Source organism: Cannabis sativa, chromosome 5 (genome assembly GCF_029168945.1).
Source record: "Cannabis sativa cultivar Pink pepper isolate KNU-18-1 chromosome 5, ASM2916894v1, whole genome shotgun sequence".
Taxonomy (NCBI): domain Eukaryota; kingdom Viridiplantae; phylum Streptophyta; class Magnoliopsida; order Rosales; family Cannabaceae; genus Cannabis; species Cannabis sativa.
This window is the reverse complement of record NC_083605.1, coordinates 37,131,286-37,154,715: the sequence shown is the minus strand read 5'-3', so window position 1 is coordinate 37,154,715 and position 23,430 is coordinate 37,131,286. Positions and strand designations below refer to the sequence as shown.

The 23,430-nt window shown below is 36.0% G+C and overlaps 2 protein-coding genes and 1 non-coding gene across 4 annotated transcripts; 2 read left to right on the top strand and 1 right to left on the bottom strand.

Moving 5' to 3' along the window:
- The first annotated feature begins 1,194 nt into the window (after positions 1-1,194).
- On the top strand, positions 1,195-4,385 carry LOC133037900 (ATP-dependent Clp protease ATP-binding subunit CLPT2, chloroplastic-like). 2 transcript variants are annotated; one of them, XM_061115659.1, is made up of 5 exons: positions 1,195-1,529; positions 1,641-1,679; positions 1,801-1,910; positions 2,458-2,637; positions 3,994-4,385. In XM_061115659.1, exons 1-5 carry the CDS (start codon positions 1,306-1,308, stop codon positions 4,149-4,151), a joined length of 711 nt encoding a protein of 236 aa, XP_060971642.1. In that variant the 5' UTR covers positions 1,195-1,305; the 3' UTR covers positions 4,152-4,385. The 2 variants fall into 2 exon arrangements, with proteins under 2 accessions (XP_060971642.1, XP_060971641.1); XM_061115658.1 differs by having other exon boundaries at positions 1,199-1,529; positions 1,798-1,910.
- A 1,357-nt stretch (positions 4,386-5,742) lies between these two features.
- On the bottom strand, positions 5,743-7,984 carry LOC133037899 (protein DETOXIFICATION 56). Its single transcript, XM_061115657.1, has one exon. The coding sequence runs from the start codon at positions 7,364-7,366 to the stop codon at positions 5,831-5,833; it is 1,536 nt and encodes a 511-aa protein (XP_060971640.1). The 5' UTR covers positions 7,367-7,984; the 3' UTR covers positions 5,743-5,830.
- A 118-nt stretch (positions 7,985-8,102) lies between these two features.
- On the top strand, positions 8,103-8,184 carry TRNAS-GCU (transfer RNA serine (anticodon GCU)). The gene has a single exon. It is a non-coding gene; the product is annotated as a tRNA-Ser (tRNA).
- Positions 8,185-23,430: the final 15,246 nt, after the last annotated feature.

Below are 23,430 nucleotides of genomic sequence, written 5' to 3'. Positions count from 1 at the left end.
ATTCCTCAATTATATATTTGATTGAAAGAAATAACAGTTAACAAAATGGTTGACAATTTTGGTAAGTTGGAATTATCAAACAAAATTAATTAATAATGACCCTAAATTAAATTAAGAGAAAAATAAAGAGAAAATGAAATCAGTTAGAATGTTATGTATGTCAAAAGGGAGAAAATATAACCCTTCTCTGATATAATTTAGGAATGACAAAATATGAAAAAGAATCATAATATATATAAAAATTGAAATTATTACATAAAAAATATAAATTGACACTTTATTTAAAAAAATACTTCTATAAAGTGTGGACAATATTTATACTTTTCATGTGATTTTAATTATTAAAATACTTCTTACACTATCACTTACACAATCAAACGATGGTTATTGGGTGGTTGGCCGAAGGTTGTATTAGACGAAGGTTGTATCAGACGAAAGTTGCATCAGACGAAGATTTCAATCAGATGAAGATTGTTGGATAGTTGGTTGAAAGTTGCACCAAACGAAGATTTCAATCAAATGAAATAACTGTTAGCAAAATATTTATGCAACTGTAATGCAACTGTTATGAAACATTAAAAATCAGAACAGTATTTCCACGTACGTAACTCTATCTACATGTCTTTTCATAATTTAATATGAACAAATTCATCATTAAAAATTTTGAAAATAACGAAAATACACCAGGATAAATAATTTACTATAGTATTGATGTAATTTTTTTTTTGGATTATATTTGAGTTGGATTGTTTGGGAACTCCAGTTCAACTTTATGAGATCTGCATTTCATGGATTTGAAAATTAAAGTAAGGACATTAGTTTTATGTAAATTAAACTGGATTTCCAGTTGAATTTTAATTTCGTAGTAGTTTTTCTACACTTTTTTTTTTCTTTATGAATTCGAAATAACCCATGTTTTGATTGATTCTCGTCGTCTTCTCAGGTGAAGTTGCCAAAATTAATGGTGGTTTCCTTTCTGATTAATTTTCGTTTCGGTTGTGTTGGGTTGCTACGTGGTTGCGCGATGGTTGCTCAAGAAGAATAAATCCTGGGTTGAAGGTGTGTGTAAGTGGTATTTGTGTAATTTTTTATATTTAGATTGTATATTTATTTATTTGGCTAGCTAAAAGTATTTTTGTATTATTATTATTTTTTTGGTTAAAATTGAAAAAGATAATAGGTGGCATTTGAGAAGTAAATATTCGGAAAAAAAAAGGCTTAAACGACATCGTTTCCTCCCTATCCACTCAAGAGAGATATCAGTAAGAGACTCGAAGTTAAGACTGTTATCCTTTTTCCGGAGAAATGGCCGCTGTTAATGCCAGTCTTCTCTCAAAGCTTCCTACGGCGGCCATTGGAAGAACACCCGAAACCTACTCACCATCTCCGAATGTAACATTCAGACCCAGAACTCTGCTGAGTTCATGGCTAGGCACCAAAAGTTTCTCGCTTCAGTCCTCCAGTCTCCGGCCCCGCCCGCTAAAGGTCCGACTCGCCGCCGCCACAGTTTCACTAAGCCTCCCAACAGCGTAAGATCCTAATTTCTGAATCTTCTTCGAAATTCTGTTTCTTTTTTGCTTTCTTCTCCGTTTTAGATGGACACGTTATTGTTTCAGATGCTTCTGATTTGGCAATTGCAGAAAACCAGAGACGGTTTCTTCTCCTGAGAGCATTCCCAAGTGAGTGTAGCCTTCTTTGTTTTTGTAGGGGTTTTGTGGTGTTGGGCTTGTGGTTTGGTTTCTGGGTTTTGTTCTGTTGGGATTAAGGTTTTTTGAATTGGGTATTTTGAAATTGAAGCAGATGGTCTTCGAGGGCTATAAAGTCATTTGGTATGTCTGAATTGGAAGCTAGGAAGCTAAAGTTTTCAACTACAGGGACTGAAGCCCTTCTCATGGGGATCCTTGTTGAGGGTAATACTTGGTTAAACCTCTCCAATTTTTATTGTATTGATAATAATTCTTCAAAATTACGAACTGCCTTTTCCAGCAAAAGAAAAATAAAATAATAATATGATTATGAGCTGACCCTGAAAATGCTATTTGTCTAAAACTGAAATTGCAATCATTTTAGGCTTTTAAGTTTATAGTTATGGTTGAGCTGGAGTCTTATGCTTTCATGCTTGAAGTCTTTAGTTATATCTCATTTTTTCGGCTCATATGGCCTGATAGTAAAGGAATGTCTTTCTTAATAGCTTTAGGTTATTTATGTCATGTTTTCTGTTCATATAGTGATATAGATTATAATTTTTAGTATTGGGATTCTTAGTGATATAGATTGTATGGTGCTTGAAGTTGAAAATTACTACAACCTGTGCGGGTAAATGTATTGAGAATCGCCTTTCTGACATGTCTACATCCAGGAATGTATCTTACTTTTTTGACAAATGAGATACTTGTTGATTGAGTCTGTGTTGTTTATGTAATGTACTGTACTGAATAATTAGGTGATCAACTTCAGGTACTAGTCTGGCTGCTAAATTTTTGAGAGCAAGTGGAATAACACTTACTAAAGTTCGGGAAGAAGCTATCAAGTTAGTTGGGAAGGCAGACATGTTCTATTTCAGTCCTGAGCATCCTCCTTTGACTGAAGAAGCTCAAAGAGTACTTGATTGGGCTATTGACCAAAAAATTAAATCTGGTAAATTTTCACTTGTCTTTTCGGAATCTGTTTTTGTTGGTCCGTTAGGGTCCCTGTATATAGGAGTTTTCTTCGATTTGTGAACGCAAATTTAAAAGTTCTGCATGGGTTAATATCAATAGTTCTTAAAACTTAAGCTGAATTTAATCTTTCAAAAGATTGTCCATATTGAGATGATCCCAAGCCCTAAGCTTTTTCAGGGTTGTTATGATTTATTGCTCATGACAAGTTATTTTGTGCCATATGTTGGGTTTTTCCTTCAACTCCATCCTTTCTAATAATGTAAATCTCACCTTAAAAAGAAAATCAATGGGAAAAAGTGAACATTTTCATAATTTTCCTTGTGAACTAACAGTAGCCAGGATGTTAACATTTGACTGATCTGTTATATTCAATTGAAGCTAATTAATCATGTTGGTAAGTATTAAGATAACTTTCAAAGTCAAATGGGTTAGCATTTATTATATGTAATGGTACTAGCAGACATGGTTCTAAGGGATTTTTTCATCATGATCATCCCAAGAAGAAAATTTGGATTATCCTGGCTAATTGGTTATATAGATATTAGACGGGACTTGTGTTACATGAAAGTATGGGGACTAATTATTATTTGTTAGTATTACTTAACTTGTATAAATATGTAATGGCAATTCATAGGTCAAGGAATTAAAATGAATTACAATTAGGAATATTCTTATTGGGAGATTGACACTGTCTTGAAGAGTGCATTGGAGTTTGGCACTGACTCGAAGAGTGCGTACCAACACAATTGATATTATATCAACTTGTTTTCGCTAAATAAGCTTAAGATGGCTCATTTGGAGTTTTAAGTGATGACTATCCTTTACTTTAAATCTTTATTTGGTGAACTGATCAAATGCCCGTCTAGCTCAGTTGGTAGAGCGCAAGACTCTGATGGCCATTTTCCAAAATTAATTAATATATCATGACACTTCAAGCTAAGTGGATGAGACAATTGATAACATAATCATTTCATGCTAAAATTATCTAAGACCAAAAAATTAAATCTGGTAAGTTTTCAATTGCTTTTCTGGAATTCGTTTTGGTTGGTCTGGTAAGGTTTCTGGATACAGGCCTTTTTTTGTACATATTTGTGAACAAAATCTTAAGTTCTGCATGGGTTATAATCAATAATTCTTAATAGTGAAGTTTAATCTATTAAAAGGTTGTGTCTATGCTGTGATGATCCTAGACACTCCAACTTTTTTCAGGGTTGTTAAAGTTCATCTTTTCTGATGTAGTGCAAATCGTGCTAAGCACTTTTGTTGCATGATTTCTCAACTGTTATTCTTTATTTTAGAATCTTTATGGTTGATTCTCTGATTTTGATTGCAGGCGATGGTGGAGAAACTACGACGTCTTATTTGCTTCTTGGCATTTGGTTAGAAGCCAATTCCCCTGGTCACAAAATATTGGCTACTCTTGGCTTCAACGATGAGAAAGTGAAACAGCTGGAGACTTTGTTATCTGAACCTGGAGTTGATGACGATTAGCTTTTATTTAATTTTTTAGTGACCTATGACAGTTTCTTGGTTTGCCTCAATGAGGTTTAAAAATCACTTTCTTGTAACAAAATAATGGCTATAGTTATGGCAACTTTTTTAGCAATTTGTTAAGAGTTTCAAGCTTCTGAATATTGTACGGCTCAGCTGAAGGACAAGCATTGAAAAAAACAAAATAATATTGAAAATTTAATTTAATTTACAAATTTTAGTTTCTGCATCAAATGAAAGCCTTATAATTTAACTGTCTCAGCAGTTCTTTTTTTTTTATATATCTTTATATATTAAAAGTGTCTATCTAACGGCATTTCTTGGTTTAACATTCTTGGTTTAACAGAATATACTTAAAAATAAAAATATTCTGTTAAATTTAACGATTAGGTTTGATCTCCCGTTAAAAAATAAACCCAATAATTAAACCAAAAAATTAAACAATCTTTTAAATAAACAATCTTTTAAATATTAATAATCTCTTTTTAAATTAAAATAAACAATCTTTTAAATATTAATAATCTCTTTTTAAATTAAAAAAATCATGTTAGCCACATATCTCTCTAACAAACCTATTTTGGGAGAATATTAATAATTTTTTTATTTATTTTTTAAAAAAGAAAAATATAGAGAAAATATCTAGAAAAGATAATATAAAAGAAGATTGATTGTGTTGGCTTAGAGATTTTTGGGCTTGGGCTTAAAAAAATAATAATAAAAAAAGATGAAATGGGCTATAATTAGTATTTACCTTATATGTTTGTGCTTAATTTTAGTTTTATTTTTAATTTTACCACCAAGAGGAGAAGGTTGAAAAATATTAGAATATGAAAATATTATTGGTGCTTATTAGTAATTTGCAAAGAATGTGAAAGTCTATAAATATGATTAATGTACATTTTACTATTAATAACATACATTATTATAACACAATTATGTTTTACTTACTAAATATACTGACACATATTTTATTTTTATAAAACAAATCGTTCAAATAATTATACTATTTTAATTATTAATTAAAATAAAAAACTAAAATATTAAATAAAACTAACACTACGTGGCTTGGCACGTAACAATCACCTAGTATATATATATATATATATATATATATATATTCTCATTTTCACTTGACCCTTATTAGCTTCTTCAACCAAATTGATCCGAAAAATGGACACTAACAAGGCAAGCAATAATCCCAGAACAAATATTTGAGCACAGTCAATTCTAGTAAATTAGGAGGTCAAGACAGAAAAATTTCAACAGAGCCAACAATTCATTTGAGCACAAAAAGAAATGCCCCCCCCAAAAAAAAAAATCATTGTTATATATGTGTACTGTACAAATAATATCTTCTTTCACTTTATTTGTCCCAAAATTTTAACTACTTTCTCTAGAGACAAAAAAAATTACCCTATCCTGAACAATTCCATCTATTATAACCTGAATCTGAATCTTATTCTTATTCCATTCTTTTCTATGAAAATTAATATGTTCCTTCATCTTGATTTGTCCCAAATTTTGAAATTGGAAAGCAAGAAAGAAAGATACATACATACACCAAAAGAAAAAAAAAGTATCTCTAGAATTAAAAATGTTTGAAAAGATTTACTTAAAACTTAATTGAGTTTACAAGTTATTTTAGCTGATAAAGCTTGTTTGCATATATGCCTATTTTTTTACATTCCTATGGCTACTCTAGAATTATTTCTCTGGTCTGCAGCTGCATCATCAAATGAAGGCGCTCGTACTTGACCATTGTTAACTGCCTCTGCAGTTTTTATATTCTCATTTTCACTACTGTCAGCCAGGAATTGAGCCTTATTAGCTTCTTCATCCCAGTTGATCCTAAAAATGAAAACCAACAACAATACTAAGCAAGAAATAATCCCCACTAAGAACCCCATCAACATTCCACCTAGAGAAAGCTCAACCTTGAAGGCCAGAACCGCAGCCAGTGGCAAGGCAATGAGGTAAAACCCAACAATATTGGCATACATGGCTAACCATGGCCTAGCTGTTCCCCTAACGATTCCTCCACAAACTGCTAATGGGAAATTCACAATTTCCAGCAAAGACATTAGCAGCAGCATCTTCTTTACTCCTCTTACAATCCTCTTATTATGGCTGAACAAAGCACCCCAAGTTCCTCTGCCTGCAACCATAACCAAGCTACATATGCAGCCTGTGATCACACTCACAGTCAGAGATACATAGGCCGAGTAGCGAGCAGCCCCTGGCCTGTTGGCTCCGAGCTCATTCGAGGCACGAATTGAGGCACATGTTGCTAAAGAAAGCATGACAGCAAAGAGCAAATAGTCGAAATTTAGGACAATGGTGAGAATTCCAACTGCTTCTTTGGCATTATTAAGGTGCCCTGTCATTAGAACTAAGATCTCATAACCCCACCACTCAAGGCATGTGGTGAGGCAACATGTTCCAGAAAGCTTAAGCAGCCTAATCCAATCTCCATAGCTTTGGTCTAACCAACCTCCTTCCTTCCACCTCCCTTCCTTTGTGCTTTCCATCATGATTACATATATGGCCAACAGAGTTAGAACTATGAGATCAGAAATCCAAGCTGCCATGGCAACTCCCTCAAGACCCTTTGCTTTGGCCAAAAAGATGTTGATTGGTACATGAAGGGCGAGAGCCAGACCATAGCTGAACATGATAGGAATTGTTATGCCTTGTGAGCTCAAATATGCTTTGAGAGGACAAACTATTGCTGTGATCACCAAGTCAGGAAGGAGATAAAAAAGGTAGCTCCTTGCAACTACTGAAAGGTCTTCTTGTTGGCCAAAATGGATGAAGATTTTATCAACATGGAGCCACAAGAAAGAAATAGGAACCGTTACTAGCAGTAACAGAAAGATTGTCATCAGAAGGGTCTTGTGAAGGAGTTTGGAATTCTTTGCTCCATAAGCTTGGCCACATATTGGTTCCATGGCACCACTGAGACCAGTCAAGACAGAAAAGCCAGTAACATTAGCGAAAGTGAGGCCGAGCGCGCCACCTGCTAGTTGAAGCTCACCAAGACGGCCTAGAAATGCTGTTGTGATGGCTATCTTTATGAACCAAGACAAATTCATAGCCACCAATGGAACTGCAATCCCTTGCTGTGTTTTCAGCTCTGACACAACCCTTTTGTCAAAGTTGGCTGGCCATGATCTGCTTTTGTTTTCTTCCAAGTAAGATACACATACACTAGACATAACTTTTGAGCCAAATGGCTTGGTGGGTTTCTTTAAAAATTGGATTTTGGCCCTTCTTTTTTGCAGAAATATAAAGAAAAAAAGGAATTGAAAACTTGTGGCCTATTGAGTTGGTAAGAGTGCACGGGTCTCGTGAGCAAATTATGTAACTGACAATTGAGGAAGAGTGTTAAGTGATGGTGGATTTATAGTGCAAGGAGGGCCATATTCATGTTTTTAGTGGTTACATATCCCCACGTTGGAATCTTGTAAGTGAGATTTTGGTGCTTGAAAAGATCTGATAAGAATTAAGAAGAAAATACTCTTTTTTAAGTATTATAAGATAGAATATTTTGTAGGTTGAACAATTTCTAAAGAACATAAAGTTGTGGATGTGAGCATATAGATAGATGCATTAAGTAGAGCCATTATGGTTATTTGTTATAGATTTTTCTACATTAACAATGTTGTTCACATTTAGAAAAAGCCATTAGTGAACAAGTTAACGTATCCTCATCCAAATTAACCAATAGTATCAACCAGGAATTTTAGTAAGCATCTTGGAAAGCTTATATAGATATTTATTTATTATTATTATTTTTTGTGGAACGAATAGGGGTCATTTATTTAATCAAATATTCAACAACTGAATTAATGAATGAATGAATACTCAATCATAAATATGATGAAGAAATAGATAAAACAATACGCTAAATATTTAATTAAACTATAAACATTGAGCAAACTGATCAACCAAGTCGCTTTGGCCGAGTGGTTAAGGCGTGTGCCTGCTAAGTACATGGGGTTTCCCCGCGAGAGTTCGAATCTCTCAGGCGACGTTTTTGACAATTTTTAATTAATTTTTTTTCTTCAAATCTGTCAAATTATTTAATACGTTCTAAAAATCCATTAATAAACTTACAAAGATCTCATCGAACTAAACAATTAAAAGCGGATGAAGTTAAAAAAGCATATCCTGCTTAATATGTTTTTAGTTTCTTGAAAAATTCTGAATTTTGGTAGGTGTATACATTTTTTTTTTATTTTTTTATTTTTTTATTTAGATTACATATTAAATCTATTTATATTACAAAAATAATGAAGTCAAGTATGTAAGAAAGATTTCTAGAAGGTTTTGTTTTTTTTGTATGAACGGTCATTTTATACTATGTTTTGGTAGGAGGGATGGAGAAGATAGGTTTTTTTTTTTTTTGAACATGTTTGGTAAGAGCTATTGAAGGAGAGAAATGAGATGTAAGAGAAATGGAAATCTACTCAAATTTCCAATTTGGAATCCCTCCAAAAATAGAAGAATTAAAATTTCCCCTCTTCAATTATAGTAAATTATAAAAATATTCTCAACAAATATTATTAAGAAAATAATTATAAACATAAAATAGTAATTTTATAAATTAGTAGTTATTTCTTCTTCAATATTACACTATTCTTTTTACTAAACAATATAAAAAAGATTATTACTTTCTTTTCTCTCCTTTATATTCTTCGTCTGTCATACTCTTCTACTTTCCTAAACATAACACAATTAGTGCGAGCCTATTATTATTATTATTATTATTATTATTATTATTATTATTATTATTATTATTATTAAATCTAGCTAATATAACACAATGACGGAGAGCCCGAAGGGTGCCATGTTCCCCAATTTTTTTTCTTTCTAAAATTACATGTAAAATATTATTAAAAAAAAAGAAATTTACGGCAAAAATCTCTAAAAAATTCACTTTGATGTAGATTAGTCTCTAACCTCTAAAAATAGCTGCAAGTCCATAAGCTCACTTTTCTTATAAGTTCGTCAGTCCTTATTTTAACTTGTTCGTTAACTTATTCAAAATTACTACATGTCAAAGTTATTGGTCTAAATGATAATTTTAATTAATAATGTTATCCGTATTTCCTACTCTATGTAGATCATCTATAGAGGATCATTGATTATTTAGATTAAAATAATAGATAATTAATAACATATATATTTGGAACATATAGAGCTTTTTATATAATCAAGAGTGTAATTCTAAATTTATAGTGGAGTCAGGAGAAATTAATAAGATAGAAAATTTATTTGGTAAATTTTAAAACTACTTATTGGATGCTTGAATATATAGACTCATAGTTGAGATAATATTAGCTTGTAGATTTAGATAATTGGTTTTAATTAATCAAATAGAATTCTGTATTAGACTGTCTTATTTATGAATATTTACTAAGCAAGGACTTAATTGAGAAGAAAATAGAATTTATAGGTTATTTATTAATTAAGAGATTTTGTAAGGTCTAATTAATAAATAAGTTAAATGAAAATTTTATTTGATAATTAATTATAATTATAATCTAAATAGATTTGACATTTATAGGATTAAAATTGAAATATGGCATTTATGAAAGAAAAAATGAGTTGTTAAATAAAATGACAAAATTGAAACTAGTGGGGTCCACATACATGGTCTGCCACTTAAGGATATCTTAAGCTATTATATTATCTTTTTTAATTCCATCCTAACCCTAGATGAAATCCTATATAAAGAATAAGATGACTCTCATTATCATAACCTACATCAGACTATTTTATCAGATAAATGAGAAATAAAGAGCCTCTCTAGAATTTTGAATTCTTCTTCTCTTTCCCACTTGAAATCGTGACCTATAGTGAAAGAGTACATGCCCACTCATATCAAGTTAATATTCACATAGTGTAGAAGATTGTAAGAAATTCCATCATTAAAGGAGATCTAAGTTCAAATTTTGGCAATACTCTATGATAGAAAGGAACAAAAGTTAGAGATCTGAATGGAAAGAGCCATAATATTCTGTTGCCACCAATATAAGGTATTGTAGAACTTTATATGCGTTTATTTTATTATTTTAAGCAATTCATGTTTAAGATGTTAGATTATAGAATATAATCAAGCATACATGTTAGTAAATCTAGATCCTGGTAAAATAAATTCCAACATTAGCTTGGTCAGATTGCGATTTAAGATTAAAATCTAATTACCGCATACTTGGGAAAATAAAATATGCGTTTATTTAGCTATCAGGCTACTATTAAATTTCTTATCCAACTTTTCTTGTCACATACTAATAAATCAAACTACTAAGCATATAAGGCTTACTGAACTGTGAGTCGAGCTTATCTCTGATAATAATTGTATATATCATGATAATCTTAAAAAGATAACCTGACAGCTCTGATACTAAATTATAATGCCCTACTAGATCAGGCATCTTACCATGTTTTCTAATTACTGTTCACTCCCTTGCTAATCAAAGAGTTTATTGAAAACATGAATAATTAAAATATTTGTAAATTAACTTACATTATACTGCAGGTGCAAAGCCATAGACCGTATACTTGCACTTATGCTGAACATCCAAACTCAACTTCTTTTCATAGTTCGCCTTTTGTTTTAGCATATCTTTTTGAAGGGTGGACACAAGTTTGGAAAATGAGTACTTGCCTCGAGGAATCCGAAAAAAGAAATTGAAATCTTCAACATATCTAAGTATGTCAGATGTAATGTAAGTGTTACCTTCACGACCTAGTAATAATACCTCCACAAACAAGTACAAGCCTAACTTTTACACGTCTTCTGAAGTCTCACAACGTAAATGCATAACATGAAGTACTTTCGTCTTCACATTATCAAATTGGTTGAAAAAGCAGTTGATCAACTACTTTGACCCTAAGTAGGAACACTTCTTTTCTTCTGTTGGCCCCGATATGAACTTTAGGCCTGTAATCAGTGCAAACAAATTTGGCCTCATTTTAGCTAATGTAAAACTGTATATCTTCTGCTTCTCAACATCAACCTTCATTTTACGCAACATCAATTAGTGAAATGACAGAGAGGAAAATGAAAGAGGTCTGACATTCCAAAACTGACCGAAAAGGCTTGCCTTTGCCCAGTAAGTCAAGACGTATGTGCCAAACTGTGACTTGATCTTGGTAAATACACCACTGCCTTTATGAGTTACACGACCTATAAAATGGTCTGATGAACTAAAAGCTGTGGAGCCGTCTGAAAAAATTATAAAAAGACCACAGTCAGCACACCAACAAAAAATAATTGACAACATATCGTGAACCATTGATACGCTAAATGGACAAAAATTAAGTAAAAAGGGAAATTATCGATAAACTATTAATAACATAACAATATACTATCGATAAATAAAAAATAAATGCAAACCAAAAAGCATGCATGAACCATCAATAAAGTATAGATAGGGTGGTAATATTCTATTGATAAATACATACTAAAGAAAAAATAGAACACCAACAGAGATCATTAATAAATAATAGATAATATGTTAATATCTTATTGATAAATACAAAATTAAAAAAAAAAATTATAAGCCACAATCCTAACCAAAACTATCGATAAACAATAGATAATATGTCAATATCCTATCGATAAATGCATAATTAAGAAAAAAATAGAACACAAGCAAAATGTCAACGATAAACCATAAATAATATATTGATATTTATTGATAAACACAAAATTTTAAAAAATAAATTAAAAGCCACAACCCTAACCATAACTGTTATCCAGTTTTTTGCATATTGACGTGGCGAAAAGACTGAGGGACACGTGTCTCACATTTTGTGGCGAGAGAATTGAGTGAGACGTGTCTCACATTTCCGATACCTGGGCGGAGGTAAATGTCCCTAGAAGCTTGCACATAAGTCGTCAGTATCTATGATTGTCGATTACTCGAGCAGAGTTGTAAAGAAGGCATTCGACTAGGTAGAAGTCTGTTTTGCCGAGCTACTTACAAGAGATAATTACTTTAGAATGAAATTGTTATGTCCAGACACAAAGACAATCCCTATAATAGTGGGATTGAGTCAGAGAAATATGGCAACCTTTTCCAGTTTCTTATTTCGTGTATTGTAATTATGTAATCATTGTTATTTCCTATTTTATGCATTGTAAGTAAAAGGAAAATCATCCCTCATGCATTAAACCCCTATAAATAGTGACGTAGCCTCACTATGAAAGGGATCGAAAGAATTTCTTCAGAAAGAGATTTTAGAGAGAAAATAGTGATATAAGAGAGTTACTCAGATATTAATTGTAAGAGCTTTCAAAGAGGAAGAACACTTTGTTCCTTCTGTTAAGTCAATATAATAGAAGGGGAGTAGGCTATTACCACGCTCACAGGGCCGAACCTCTTTAAAATCTGGTGTTCCTTTTGCTTTATCATTTTTGTTCTCTTTTAATTATATTATTCAATCGCTTATTATTTGACTCACTGTCTTTAGATAAAAGCGAGGTCAATATTTTGGTATTTTCATTGAGAGCAAAACCACAAGTTTTTTATCTTAAGTTTTGACAGGCATATAGGATGATTGTAAAAAACTCGAAGAGGCCTTGCTGATCATGGCGACCCGATGGTGACAAATCCCAACGTACCGACTCCTAGAAACACGAGAGGACCACCAGGGACAAACCCCGAGCAGGTCAATACAAAACCACCTACTGTGGGCCATGGAGTGACTTTCCCTCTAGCTGGGATCACACCAGGAGTGCAAGAGACTGGTAACACCAGTTCAACAACCGATCAATCCACTCCCAACACTGAGGTCCTGTCTACCACTAATGTTCAGAGGCCAATTAGAGACGATACTAAAATCCAAAACCTCTGAGCAGCTCTTGGGCTCATGCAAGGTCATAACAACACTTTGGACCATGATCAGGAGGATCTCTGTACAGCCATAAACCTTGCATTTGACGAGCAAAGGCATCAATTTATAAAATAGAGGGACAGGGAGATGGAAACTTCGAGGGCTCAATAGGAAGCCATTGATGAATGCACGAGGCAGGCCACCATACTGATAAGAAGGGCTTACCAAGTTGCCAATCAATAGCTGGCTACCGCGTCTAGTATTCCTTTGGAAAATTTAGAAGGGAATACCGAACAAACTCACAATGGTCAGTCGTCCAATCCACGACCACAAGTCCAACCTGTGGGCTAAACGGTAGATGACCAGAGCCTGCCGAACCGTCCTTTGGGTGGAGTTACACACACCAACTTCACCCCAACTGAAATTTTTGGCCAACCTGCCGGCCAAACAAGTCAGATGCCAAGGCCACCTTGTACTTCAGTATTCGATAGGTTGGGCATCGAACATGACCTCAGGACTGACCTAAATCGAAGAAGGGGCCTGGACGAACAATACGTCCCACCAATTGTCTAGCCAGGTATCCGCTTTCAGGATCCAGTTCAAAGAGATCCCAATGTGACATAGGTTGGTCAACAAACTAAACAAGTTCATCCATTTGTGTAAGCACATATGGATTAACTTAAAAACATGGTATAAGGCCTGACCGGCCCAAAACTCACTGATCTCGAATATAATGTCTCCTTCCACTCAGATCTCTAACCCTTGTATCCTTTTTGTCGCAGATTATCACCAAGATCTGAGCCCGAATGTCATTCTGTTGAATTTGGATTCTTCACGACCTTCCACACTATGATTGAGGTACCACTTGATGTGTGTGGGCACTCACTCTATCACTCAAGGGTTCGGTTTTCAGAAGTGAAGAAAGAGGAGAGAAGGTGGCAGCTATGGTAGGGAGAGAAGGCATTCAATTTTTCTCTGAAGGAATAAGATGCATCATCTTTTTCTGAAGCCATCACTACCTATTTATAGGATGCCACCTAGGGTTAGGTTAGAATTATTTGGCATTAAAATAATGAAAAAATAAATGATAAAAACCTACATAAGTGGCCGGCCTGGGCTTTGGATATTGGGCCCCACTTTTGCAATTTTGTTGTTTTATCATTTCTACATGTTATTTTCTCAAAAACGCCAATTTTCCAATTTAACCACTTAAATGCCAATGCAAACTATTTAATAACTAAAATTAATTATTAATAATATTTTCATTTAATATATTTATTAATTAGACTAACCAAAGTCTGTTAATTAACAAATATACCCTAGAAACTCTTTCCTTACAATTTTGCCCTTGCTTAGTGAAAATTCACAAACTAGACATAGTCTAATTTTAGAATTATAATTGATTAATCAAAATCAATTAACTGAGTCTTACAAGTAGTATTGTCTCAACTAGTATGGGGACCATGGGCCTATATATCCGAGCTTCCAATAAGCAGACTAAAAACATACCAAGTAAATTCACTAACTTATTAATTCCTTGTTGCATCCACGCATAGAACTTAGAATTGCACTCTCAGTTATATAGAACGCTCTATATGTTCCACCATATAGATATACTATTAATTATCCATTGTTATAATCCCAATTTGATAAATGATCCTTTATAGATAATTTACATTGTATAGGGATTAAATTACCGTTACACCCTTCAATGATTTTATCCTTTAAACACTTAGGCCCGTATAAATGATATTTCAGCGAACTGAAATGAGTACTCAACCATTTATCTCTATTTAGCCAAGCTCGAAGGAAATCATCATTTTACTTCTATTTGCTAGATAGAAGCTATGGATTCCATATCTATGTTTAGCGCTCCCACTCAATTGCACTACCACGTTCCCAAAATGTACGTATCACCCTGACCCAAAAGTAGGCTTAACTAACAAATCAAAGAACATGTGTAATACCCCTGAGATTGAACCTAACCATATCAGGATTAAGATCATTTGATCTAGGATCAACTAGGTGATATTGAATTGAACAGATATTACGGTAAGTTTAATATATCTGAATTAAAGTTCAATAGCCCGAGCCTTATAGTACAAATAAAATGAATCAGTCTTGGTCATGGAAGAAAGAAAACCAAAAATACCACGGGTAGGGGAGCCAACAATAATGTTCACTGAAGAAGATGCCAGATACGTCCATTTCTCGCACAATGACCCCCTTGTTATAGAAGTGCAAATTGAAAATAAGATAGTGGCACAGACTATGATAGAAAATAGAGTTTCCTCAAACATCCTATTTAGAACATCTTACGAGAAGATGGGACTCCAGCTTAAAGAACTGATCCCCTGCACTCAGCTCGTATGTGATTTCTCTAGCTAGAGCGTCGCACCTCTGGGACAAATCTCCCTACCCCTCATTGTTGGAGAAGCACGGATGAGCATAATTCTGATGGAACAATTCTTGATAATTGATGTTCCATCAGCTTTTAATGTCATGTTAGGTCGACCAACCTTATATGACTTAAAAGCTTTTAGATCAGTTTTTTACCTGTGCATCAAGTTCCCACAAAGAATGGGGTGAGGTGTCTTAGGGAAAACCAAAGAATCGCGCGAGAATGCTACAAACTTGCTCTAACTAAGGTCAAGAAGAAAAATATCTCTGGCTAGAGTTTGGGCAAGGGAAAGAGCATTGCCCAATAGGAAGTCGCCCAAGGTGGAAACGAAGATATGGATCCCCGACTTGCGGAATCAAACACAAATGTAGGGCCAGTGGCAGAACTGGAAGAAGTGGAAGTTTATCCAAATATCTCGACCAAGAAACTCAAAATCGGTAAGGGTTTGTTGCTCGAAGTAAAATTAGCTTTAATAAAAATTTTAAGAGCAAACCTGGACGTTTTTGCCTGGTCACATGAGGATATGGTCGGTATTGATCCCATTGTAATGTCTCACGCCCTAAACATTGACCCAAACTTTTGTGCTGTCCAGTAAAAGAGAAGACTATTGGACAAAGAACGGGCGCAAGGACTGAAAGAAGAGGTAGAGAGACTACATGAAAACAAGTTCATCATTGAAGCTTTCTACTCAGCTTGGGTAGCCAACCCCGTACTAGTGCCCAAGTCGAACAAAAAATGGCGAGTATGTATTGATTTCATCGACCTCAACAAGGCGTGCCCCAAGGATTATTTTCCACTTTCAAGAATTGATCAACGAGTGGATACAACACCCGGGCATGAAATCTTGAGCTTCATGGACCCCTATTCGGAGTACAATCAAATAAGAATACATCCACCAAAATAAGAACATACAAGTTTCTGAATAGATATGGGTCTATACTGTTATAAGGTTATGCCATTTGGTCTGAAGAATACTAGAGCTACCTACCATAGACTAGTAAACAAAAGGTTTAAAGATCATATCAGAGGGAATATGCAGGTATATGTGGAAGATATTCTCGTCAAATCCAAGAAGGCTGGAGGCACATAGAGGATATGGATGAATGCTTCAAAATCCTTAGAAAATACAACATGAAACTCAGTCCTTTAAAGTGTTCCTTCGGGGTTAGCTCAGGTAAGTTTCTTGGTTTTATTGTCAATGCTCGGGGAATAGAGGCTAGTCCAGAGAAAATAAAAGCCCTCCTGGATATAAAATCGCCAAAAAAGACAAAAGAAGTTAAAAGATTGACTGGTTGGATAGCCTCACTTAGCAGATTCATTTTAATATTAACAGACAAGTGTGTTCCTTTCTTCAACATCATTTGAGGTAATAAAAAGTTTGAATGGATGGAGGAATACGGGAACGCCTTTAAAGAATTAAAAAGATAGCTTGCAAAGCTTCCTGTACTCTCAAAACCCCAAGACGGAGAAGAATTAGGAATATACTTGGGCCGACACGTAATATGCTGTAAGTGTCGTGCTAATATGAGAAGAAAACAACGTCCAACATCCAATCTACTATATCAGCAAAAGACTCGTTGAAGCTGAAAGACGATATATTTTAATAGAAAAGCTCCCTTACTGCCTGATCTTATCAACAAGGAAGTTAAGGCCCTGTTTCCAAGCTCACCCTGTTCGAGTATACACTGACCAACCATTGGGCCAAGTATTGTAAAAGCCTGATGCCTCTGGGCGGTTACTTAAATGTGCAATAGAGTTGGGTCAGTACGAAATAATCTTTCAACCCCGTACAATAGTTAAAGGATAGGCCTTGGAAAATTTTTTAGTTGAGTGCACAGGCAAAGAAGAAAGCAACATAAAGGACATCCCAGAGCCAGTACAAGAGTCCCTACCAAAAAATAACGAAGACTGACCTACCTGGAAATTACACGTGGCCGGATTGACTACAGACCATATTTCTGGTGTAAGAATTTCCCTTATCACACATGGGGGCAACACTTGCACAGAGTAATCAAATTTGGGTTCAAGGCCTCTAATAACGAACTAAAACTTGCTCGGGAAGTGCATGCCGAGTACATTGAGATCTGTAGTGATTTGTAGTTAGTAGTGAATCATGTTTCAAGAGAGTACGAGGCCCAAAGAGAGAAAATGATGGCCTATCTAAGCAAGATACAAGACACCTTGCACAATTCAAGAGTTACACACTCAAGCATATTCCAATAGAAGAAAATACAAATGCTGACGCCTTACCCCAACTTGCGAGCAGCACAGTAACAGATAAGGCCAACCTAGTCCCCATCCAATTCTTAGAAGAACCCAGTATCAATTGTTCAGAAGTATTGGAGATGATAGACACAACACCAAACTAGATGACACCCATAGCAGCCTACCTCAACACTAGAGAACTTCCAAATGAGAGGAACAAAGCTCAGAAGATGATGAGGAAAGTTGCATGGTACATCATAGTAGAAGGCGCGATGTATAGAAGAGGCTTCTCTATGCCATTACTTAGATGTGTAACAAAAAAAGAAGCTGCACGAATCCTATCCAAGGTACATGATAGGTTTTGTGGCAACCACGCAGTAGGACAAAGCCTATCAAAGAAAATACTAAGGCAAGGATATTTCTGGCCGACAATGATGGAAGATTCAAAGGCCTATGTAAAGAAATGTGACAAATGCTAGAGATTTTTGAAGATCTTCGTGCATCGCCCAACGAGCTGATGCAGATGCAAAGTCCTTGGCCTTTTGCCATTTGGGGAATAGATCTAATCGGACAATTGTCTAAGGGCAAGGGCGGAGTACAGTATGCAGTGGTCTTAGTGGATTATTTTACAAAGTGGACGGAGGCCGAGGCTTTAGCAATGATCACATCTAAAAAAGTATTGGACTTTGTGGTGAAAAATAATATGTCGGTTCAAACTTCTGCACAAGGTTGTTTTGGACAATGACAAACAGTTTTACAGCCAGGTGTTTACAAATTTTTGTGTGACAGATGGAATCATAAAAAGTTTCTACACAGTAGCACACCCTCAATAAAATGGTCAGGTCGAGGCAATCAATAAGACAGTCAAAGACACCATGCAAAAATCACTTGAAGAAGCTAAAGGGAACTAGCCAGAGGAACTACCAGAAGTATTATGGTCATACCAAACAATAAAGAAAACAACAACCAGGAAAACACCATTTGCTATGGCCTATGGTTATGAGGCCATGCTGCCCGTGGAATTAGAGCCTCCATCCCACAGAAGATTAACATACGATTAAGGAGCTAATCATGCCCTCTTGGTAGAATCACTTGATGAGATTAAAGAAAAACGAACCTCAACAAACCTAAAGCTAGTGGCTTATAAAAAAAAGATAGCTCGGTACTTCAACAAGCAAGTGAGGGCAAGAAATTTTTTTGTGGGAGATATGGTCCTTAGAAGAGTATTCCTGAACACAAAAGACAACACGACTGGCGTGCTTGGACCTAACTAGAAGGACTATATCAGGTGGTCAAAGTCATAGACTCTAGAGCATATAAGCTAGGACGGTATGACGAAAATATGGAGCTCATTGTAGTACCGAGGTATTGGAATGAGGAACATTTAAGGAAATACTACAAGTAAGTGTACAAGGTCTGACAACTACTTTAAGTACACAATGCTAGAACATTTACTCTTAAGTAGATGACCTTTTGGGCAGATCCCGCTCAAAAGTTTGGATAAAATAACTAGTACTCAGGTCGAATAACCATCTTTAAAGTATAGTTTTAAAAAGTGCAATTGTTTTATGTTTAAATTAGCTAAAGATCAATTAGATGATGTAATAGCTTTCATAATTCAATAAATATAGGTTACAATGGTAACAAAATTATTCCGACCAATAAATGAATGAAGATATTAATTATCATTCTAATTGTGTCAATTATTTTAGCAATTTATGAATTTACCATTAAAATATGTACAAAGGGTCTGTTCGAACCCAAAAGTCGAATAGACAAAAATTGAACTTGTGAAATATAAGTGACCAAGAGGCATAAGTTTGCTCGGTAACTTGGGGGGTAACTATACCCGCACAAAGCATTGGTAAATAACAAGCTCAAAAAAACATAGCAGTTTGCATGTGCAATTACTAAAACAAGGGAAAATATTCATTTTAAAAAAGATGACAAAAGCACGATATAAACCCGAGATTAAAGACTGCTCGGTCAACTAGTTGTCTTAAAATAAAATGAAGTATTACCAAGTTTAAAGATCACTTGGTCGATCATATTATATTTAAAAAAGGCCCATGGGCCGAACAAATAAAAAAAAGAAAAAGAAAGGATGACACAGCAGGAGTTCCAGGTTCCTTGTACGGGTCAACTTGGTCATTGGAGGCCAGAGTCTTAGTATTTTGGTCGGTCGAAGCTATGGAGTTGGTTGCCTTAAGGTTTTCCTTATCTTTTTGGCCCACACAATAACTAAGATATGCCTCTTTGGTATCACTGAGGTAAATAAAGTTTCCTTCTGGGTTGGCCTTCCAGAAGTCGTACAAAACTTCCAGGGTGACAAACTCTAAACTCTCGACCTCCTTCAGAAGCTCTTCCTCCCTCATCTGCCTAAATTTGACATCCTCCTCCAAGCTCGTCTTATCCGTTGTTTAGGTTGCAAGAAGAGTATGGAGACTTTCCCTCTCATCCATCAGACTATTGACCTCTTTGGACAGAACCTTGACATCCGCCTCAAGCTGGGCGATAGATGGTTTCTCTTGAATTTCCTTCTACAAATGCTCAACTCAATTATTGGCAACCCAAAGTTGTTTGTTCATCTCGCCTAGCTCTGCCCTTACGACCTCAACTTCCTTCTTGGCCGCATCCACCTTCTTCTGCAGATTGGTGGTGGTGGTGGTGATAGTTTTTTAGGGTAGTAGACTTGGCTCAGAAGTAGGCGTAAGCCATCTTCAAATTAAGTTGTACAAGAAAAGGTTAAAAACTACACATCTATAGGGACAAGATAAAAACCAAAGGAAAAATACTTACTCGGGTTACCTCCTTTAGGAGCCCACCCATCAGAAGCTCCACAGAAATCTCATCTCCTTCGAACAGCTAGTCGTTCACCTCAGAAAGTAGCGGATCCTGGTAGTACGGAAGCATTTCCTTGCCCTTCTTGTTCTCAAGATTCAGCATGAAAGGAGTGTTAGAGGGCTTAGGCAGACCAGACACATGTGTGCTACCTCCTTTGGCACCTTTGGACTTGGAGGCCTTCTTGGTTAGTGGCTCCACCTCAGACATTGCCTCCTCAGAGACGTCGATAGGAGACTCGATCGAGCTTTTCTCCTTAGGCGGTATCTCACCACCCTTTGATCGTTTGGGTGGAAGGTTCTGGCTGGAGCTGTCACTTGACCTATTTTCATAGCCTGAAACACCTTCTGAGACATAGCTGCATATGAATAAACAAGAAGGTTAAAAATAAGTATGATATATGCCAAAATACATAAAACTTAAATATAAGTTAAAATACCCTACACGTAGACATGAGCATTCTCCCAAACAAGCAAAGATGGAGGCTCATCATATGAGGAGTGTTCTAGCTCCTGCCCCATCAGGATGGCTTTCCCTTTTCCCGCCACTTAGGCGGATTGCTGAGCAGGTCTTTCAGGCTCTTCCCTGATCTTAATAGACCGCTCAACAGGTACTTGGCTACTTGGAGGGGCCTTCTTCCTCCTTTTGCTTGGAGTCTCCTGTTTGGGTGTAGACTCCTATTTGGGCCGAGCCTCTTTCACTTTCTTCACAGCCTTTGGTCCAAAATCGGCCAGAAAAAGTTTGTATATGATGAAATTGGCCTTAGCTGTCAAAAGGAAGATGTTCCATGCATCAGGAGGTAGTTGTAGAATCTTTTGGGCCCTCTTCTTGAGCTCTAGTGTGAATGGAGGGCAACAATAGGATAGCACCTGCTAGAAACTGCTGTGAACGGTGCCCATTCCTTTGACAAAGTAGTATTCGTCCACAAAGGCCCCTATCTTGGTCACCTCGGTGGCCATGGTGCCCATCAACCATTTCTTTTCGATCTGGGAAAAATAGAAGTATCCCTACCTATTCTGCTTGGGACTTGACTTCAGATCAAAGAGCAGGTTGGTATCATGCGAGGACGGCTCACCCTATCCTTGTGTAGCGTAGAAGACGAACATGGCAGACAAATACTTGAGGCCCTTGGGGGTGAATTGGGTCGGACTTATATGCTAATAGTCCGTAATCCTTTTGAAGTATGGGAGCAAGGGCAACATCGCACCCTGCTTGGTATGGACTCCCGACCAGGTGTAGTAACCTTCCCTTGGGCTAGTTGCCAATTGATCAGGGGAGGCAAGGTAGCATTCGACACTCCCTAGGTAACCACAGTTGAGTAAATTCTTCATCTTTTCCATGGTCACCACGGATGGTGGAGAGACCCACCGATCTCCTAGTGCACCTTGCCTCCTCAGGGGAATAGCCTCAGTGTACTCTTCAACAACGTAGTCTTCACTGGCCTTTAGAACCTCCCATGAATCAGTAATGGGTTTTCCTTCTACATTGAAGCCACCGAATGGTAGCACCTGAGCTACTCCCTATTCCTCATCTCCTTCACGCTCAAGAGGAGCAGCAGGATAAACCTCACCCTCGTCCTCCGTCTCTTAGACTTCAATGTCCTCAACTGTGTCCTCCTCTTCAGTAGCACGCTGGGCCTCTTCAGTCCTTAGCAGGGTGGCAATATGGGTGATGTGTGGGTCAGATAATGAAGATTTCCGTACAGTTTGCTTGGTTCACGCCATTATTCTATGCCTGGACGAAACTTTGTTTATGATGCCTAGCGACAGTCACAACAAAAGTTGCAATAAGTTTACCTACAACAGTAGGGTTTGGACGGCCCTTGGGCAAAGTGTCAATGATGTCTGGACGGACTATTATGTCCAGTCGGACATAAGATAGCGTCTTGACCCCTTCTTAAGTGCCTAAGTGAAGTGATCGTACCCTTGACCTTGGATCTGGCCACGATAAAAATGGTGTTGCACCTCGGGTTCTAGGGAAGTCGTGAGTTCACTAATTACTTTCCAGTCTTCAAAGCTAGAGTTAGAAAGGTTATCACTGGATGAGGACGGACTGGCACGGAGGCAAGGATAATCCTCGTACAACAGTTGAAGCAATCCTGGTTGATAAGGTGTTTACCTTCCTAAAACTCCTTAGATTTCATCTACAAAAGATAGGAGACAAGAAGATGAGAATTGGTCAGGGCAATGAATAAAAAATAGGTTGATTATACAGACCAGGTTTGATTGAGGAATGAAAAATAGAAATTTCACTAAGAAACGAAATTTTTGACTTAGAAGTTCAAAACTTTGAATTGAAATCTGATTCTCACTAAACCATGAATGGATAAGTGAAAATAAATATCGTGGGGTTAAAATAAAAGCTCAATAGAATCAAACGTCGTGGTTAAGCATAATCGAGATTTCTAAATCTTAAACTTAGATTTTCTATGGTTATCATAGAACAAGTTCAAGAACAATCAAGATTCGCAGACAGAAATCCAGAAAATTAAGCATGAAAATGTATAAAAGAAAGAAATAAAGAACTTAGTCACTAATTTGAAGCTTTTGATCTGCTTGGATGGTGCTGGCAAGAGTTTCCTAGAAATTCTTCGAAGAATCTGAGAGAGAAAAATTTCTTTGCTCTAGTTTTTCAAGAATAAAAATGACTAAAATGATTAATTAGGGTTTTAAATCCTATTTATAGGCATTTCAAAAGGAAGACGTAATCATTTCAAAATTTAAATGTCTTGAATTCCTCCCAAAAGTGTACGTTATGTACTCATTGCGGATAGAATAACCGTCTTCATGCGCGAGCATTAGGATGCGATTTGAGGCAAAACTGTCAATTAGCATTAATGAGCTGAAATTGAAGATACCCTTGGTCAGGGTGATGTCGGTTCGTCTATCGACACCTAGGAGATGCATCACTCGTCCAGACAAGACTCTAGATCGAGTGAAGTCCACCTGCGACCAGGAAGGTCCTGCACAAACTTGGGGGACAAAT

Excerpts from the sequence above, each read along its gene's own strand:
- LOC133037899 (XM_061115657.1), bottom strand. The coding sequence starts at position 7,366 with ATGTCTAGTGTATGTGTATCTTACTTGGAAGAAAACAAAAGCAGATCA.
- LOC133037900 (XM_061115658.1), top strand. The coding sequence starts at position 1,306 with ATGGCCGCTGTTAATGCCAGTCTTCTCTCAAAGCTTCCTACGGCGGCC. Across the intron at positions 1,680-1,797 it reads TCTCCTGAGAGCATTCCCAA|CAGATGGTCTTCGAGGGCTA; the intron begins GTGAGTGTAGCC and ends TTGAAATTGAAG. Across the intron at positions 1,911-2,457 it reads CATGGGGATCCTTGTTGAGG|GTACTAGTCTGGCTGCTAAA; the intron begins GTAATACTTGGT and ends GATCAACTTCAG.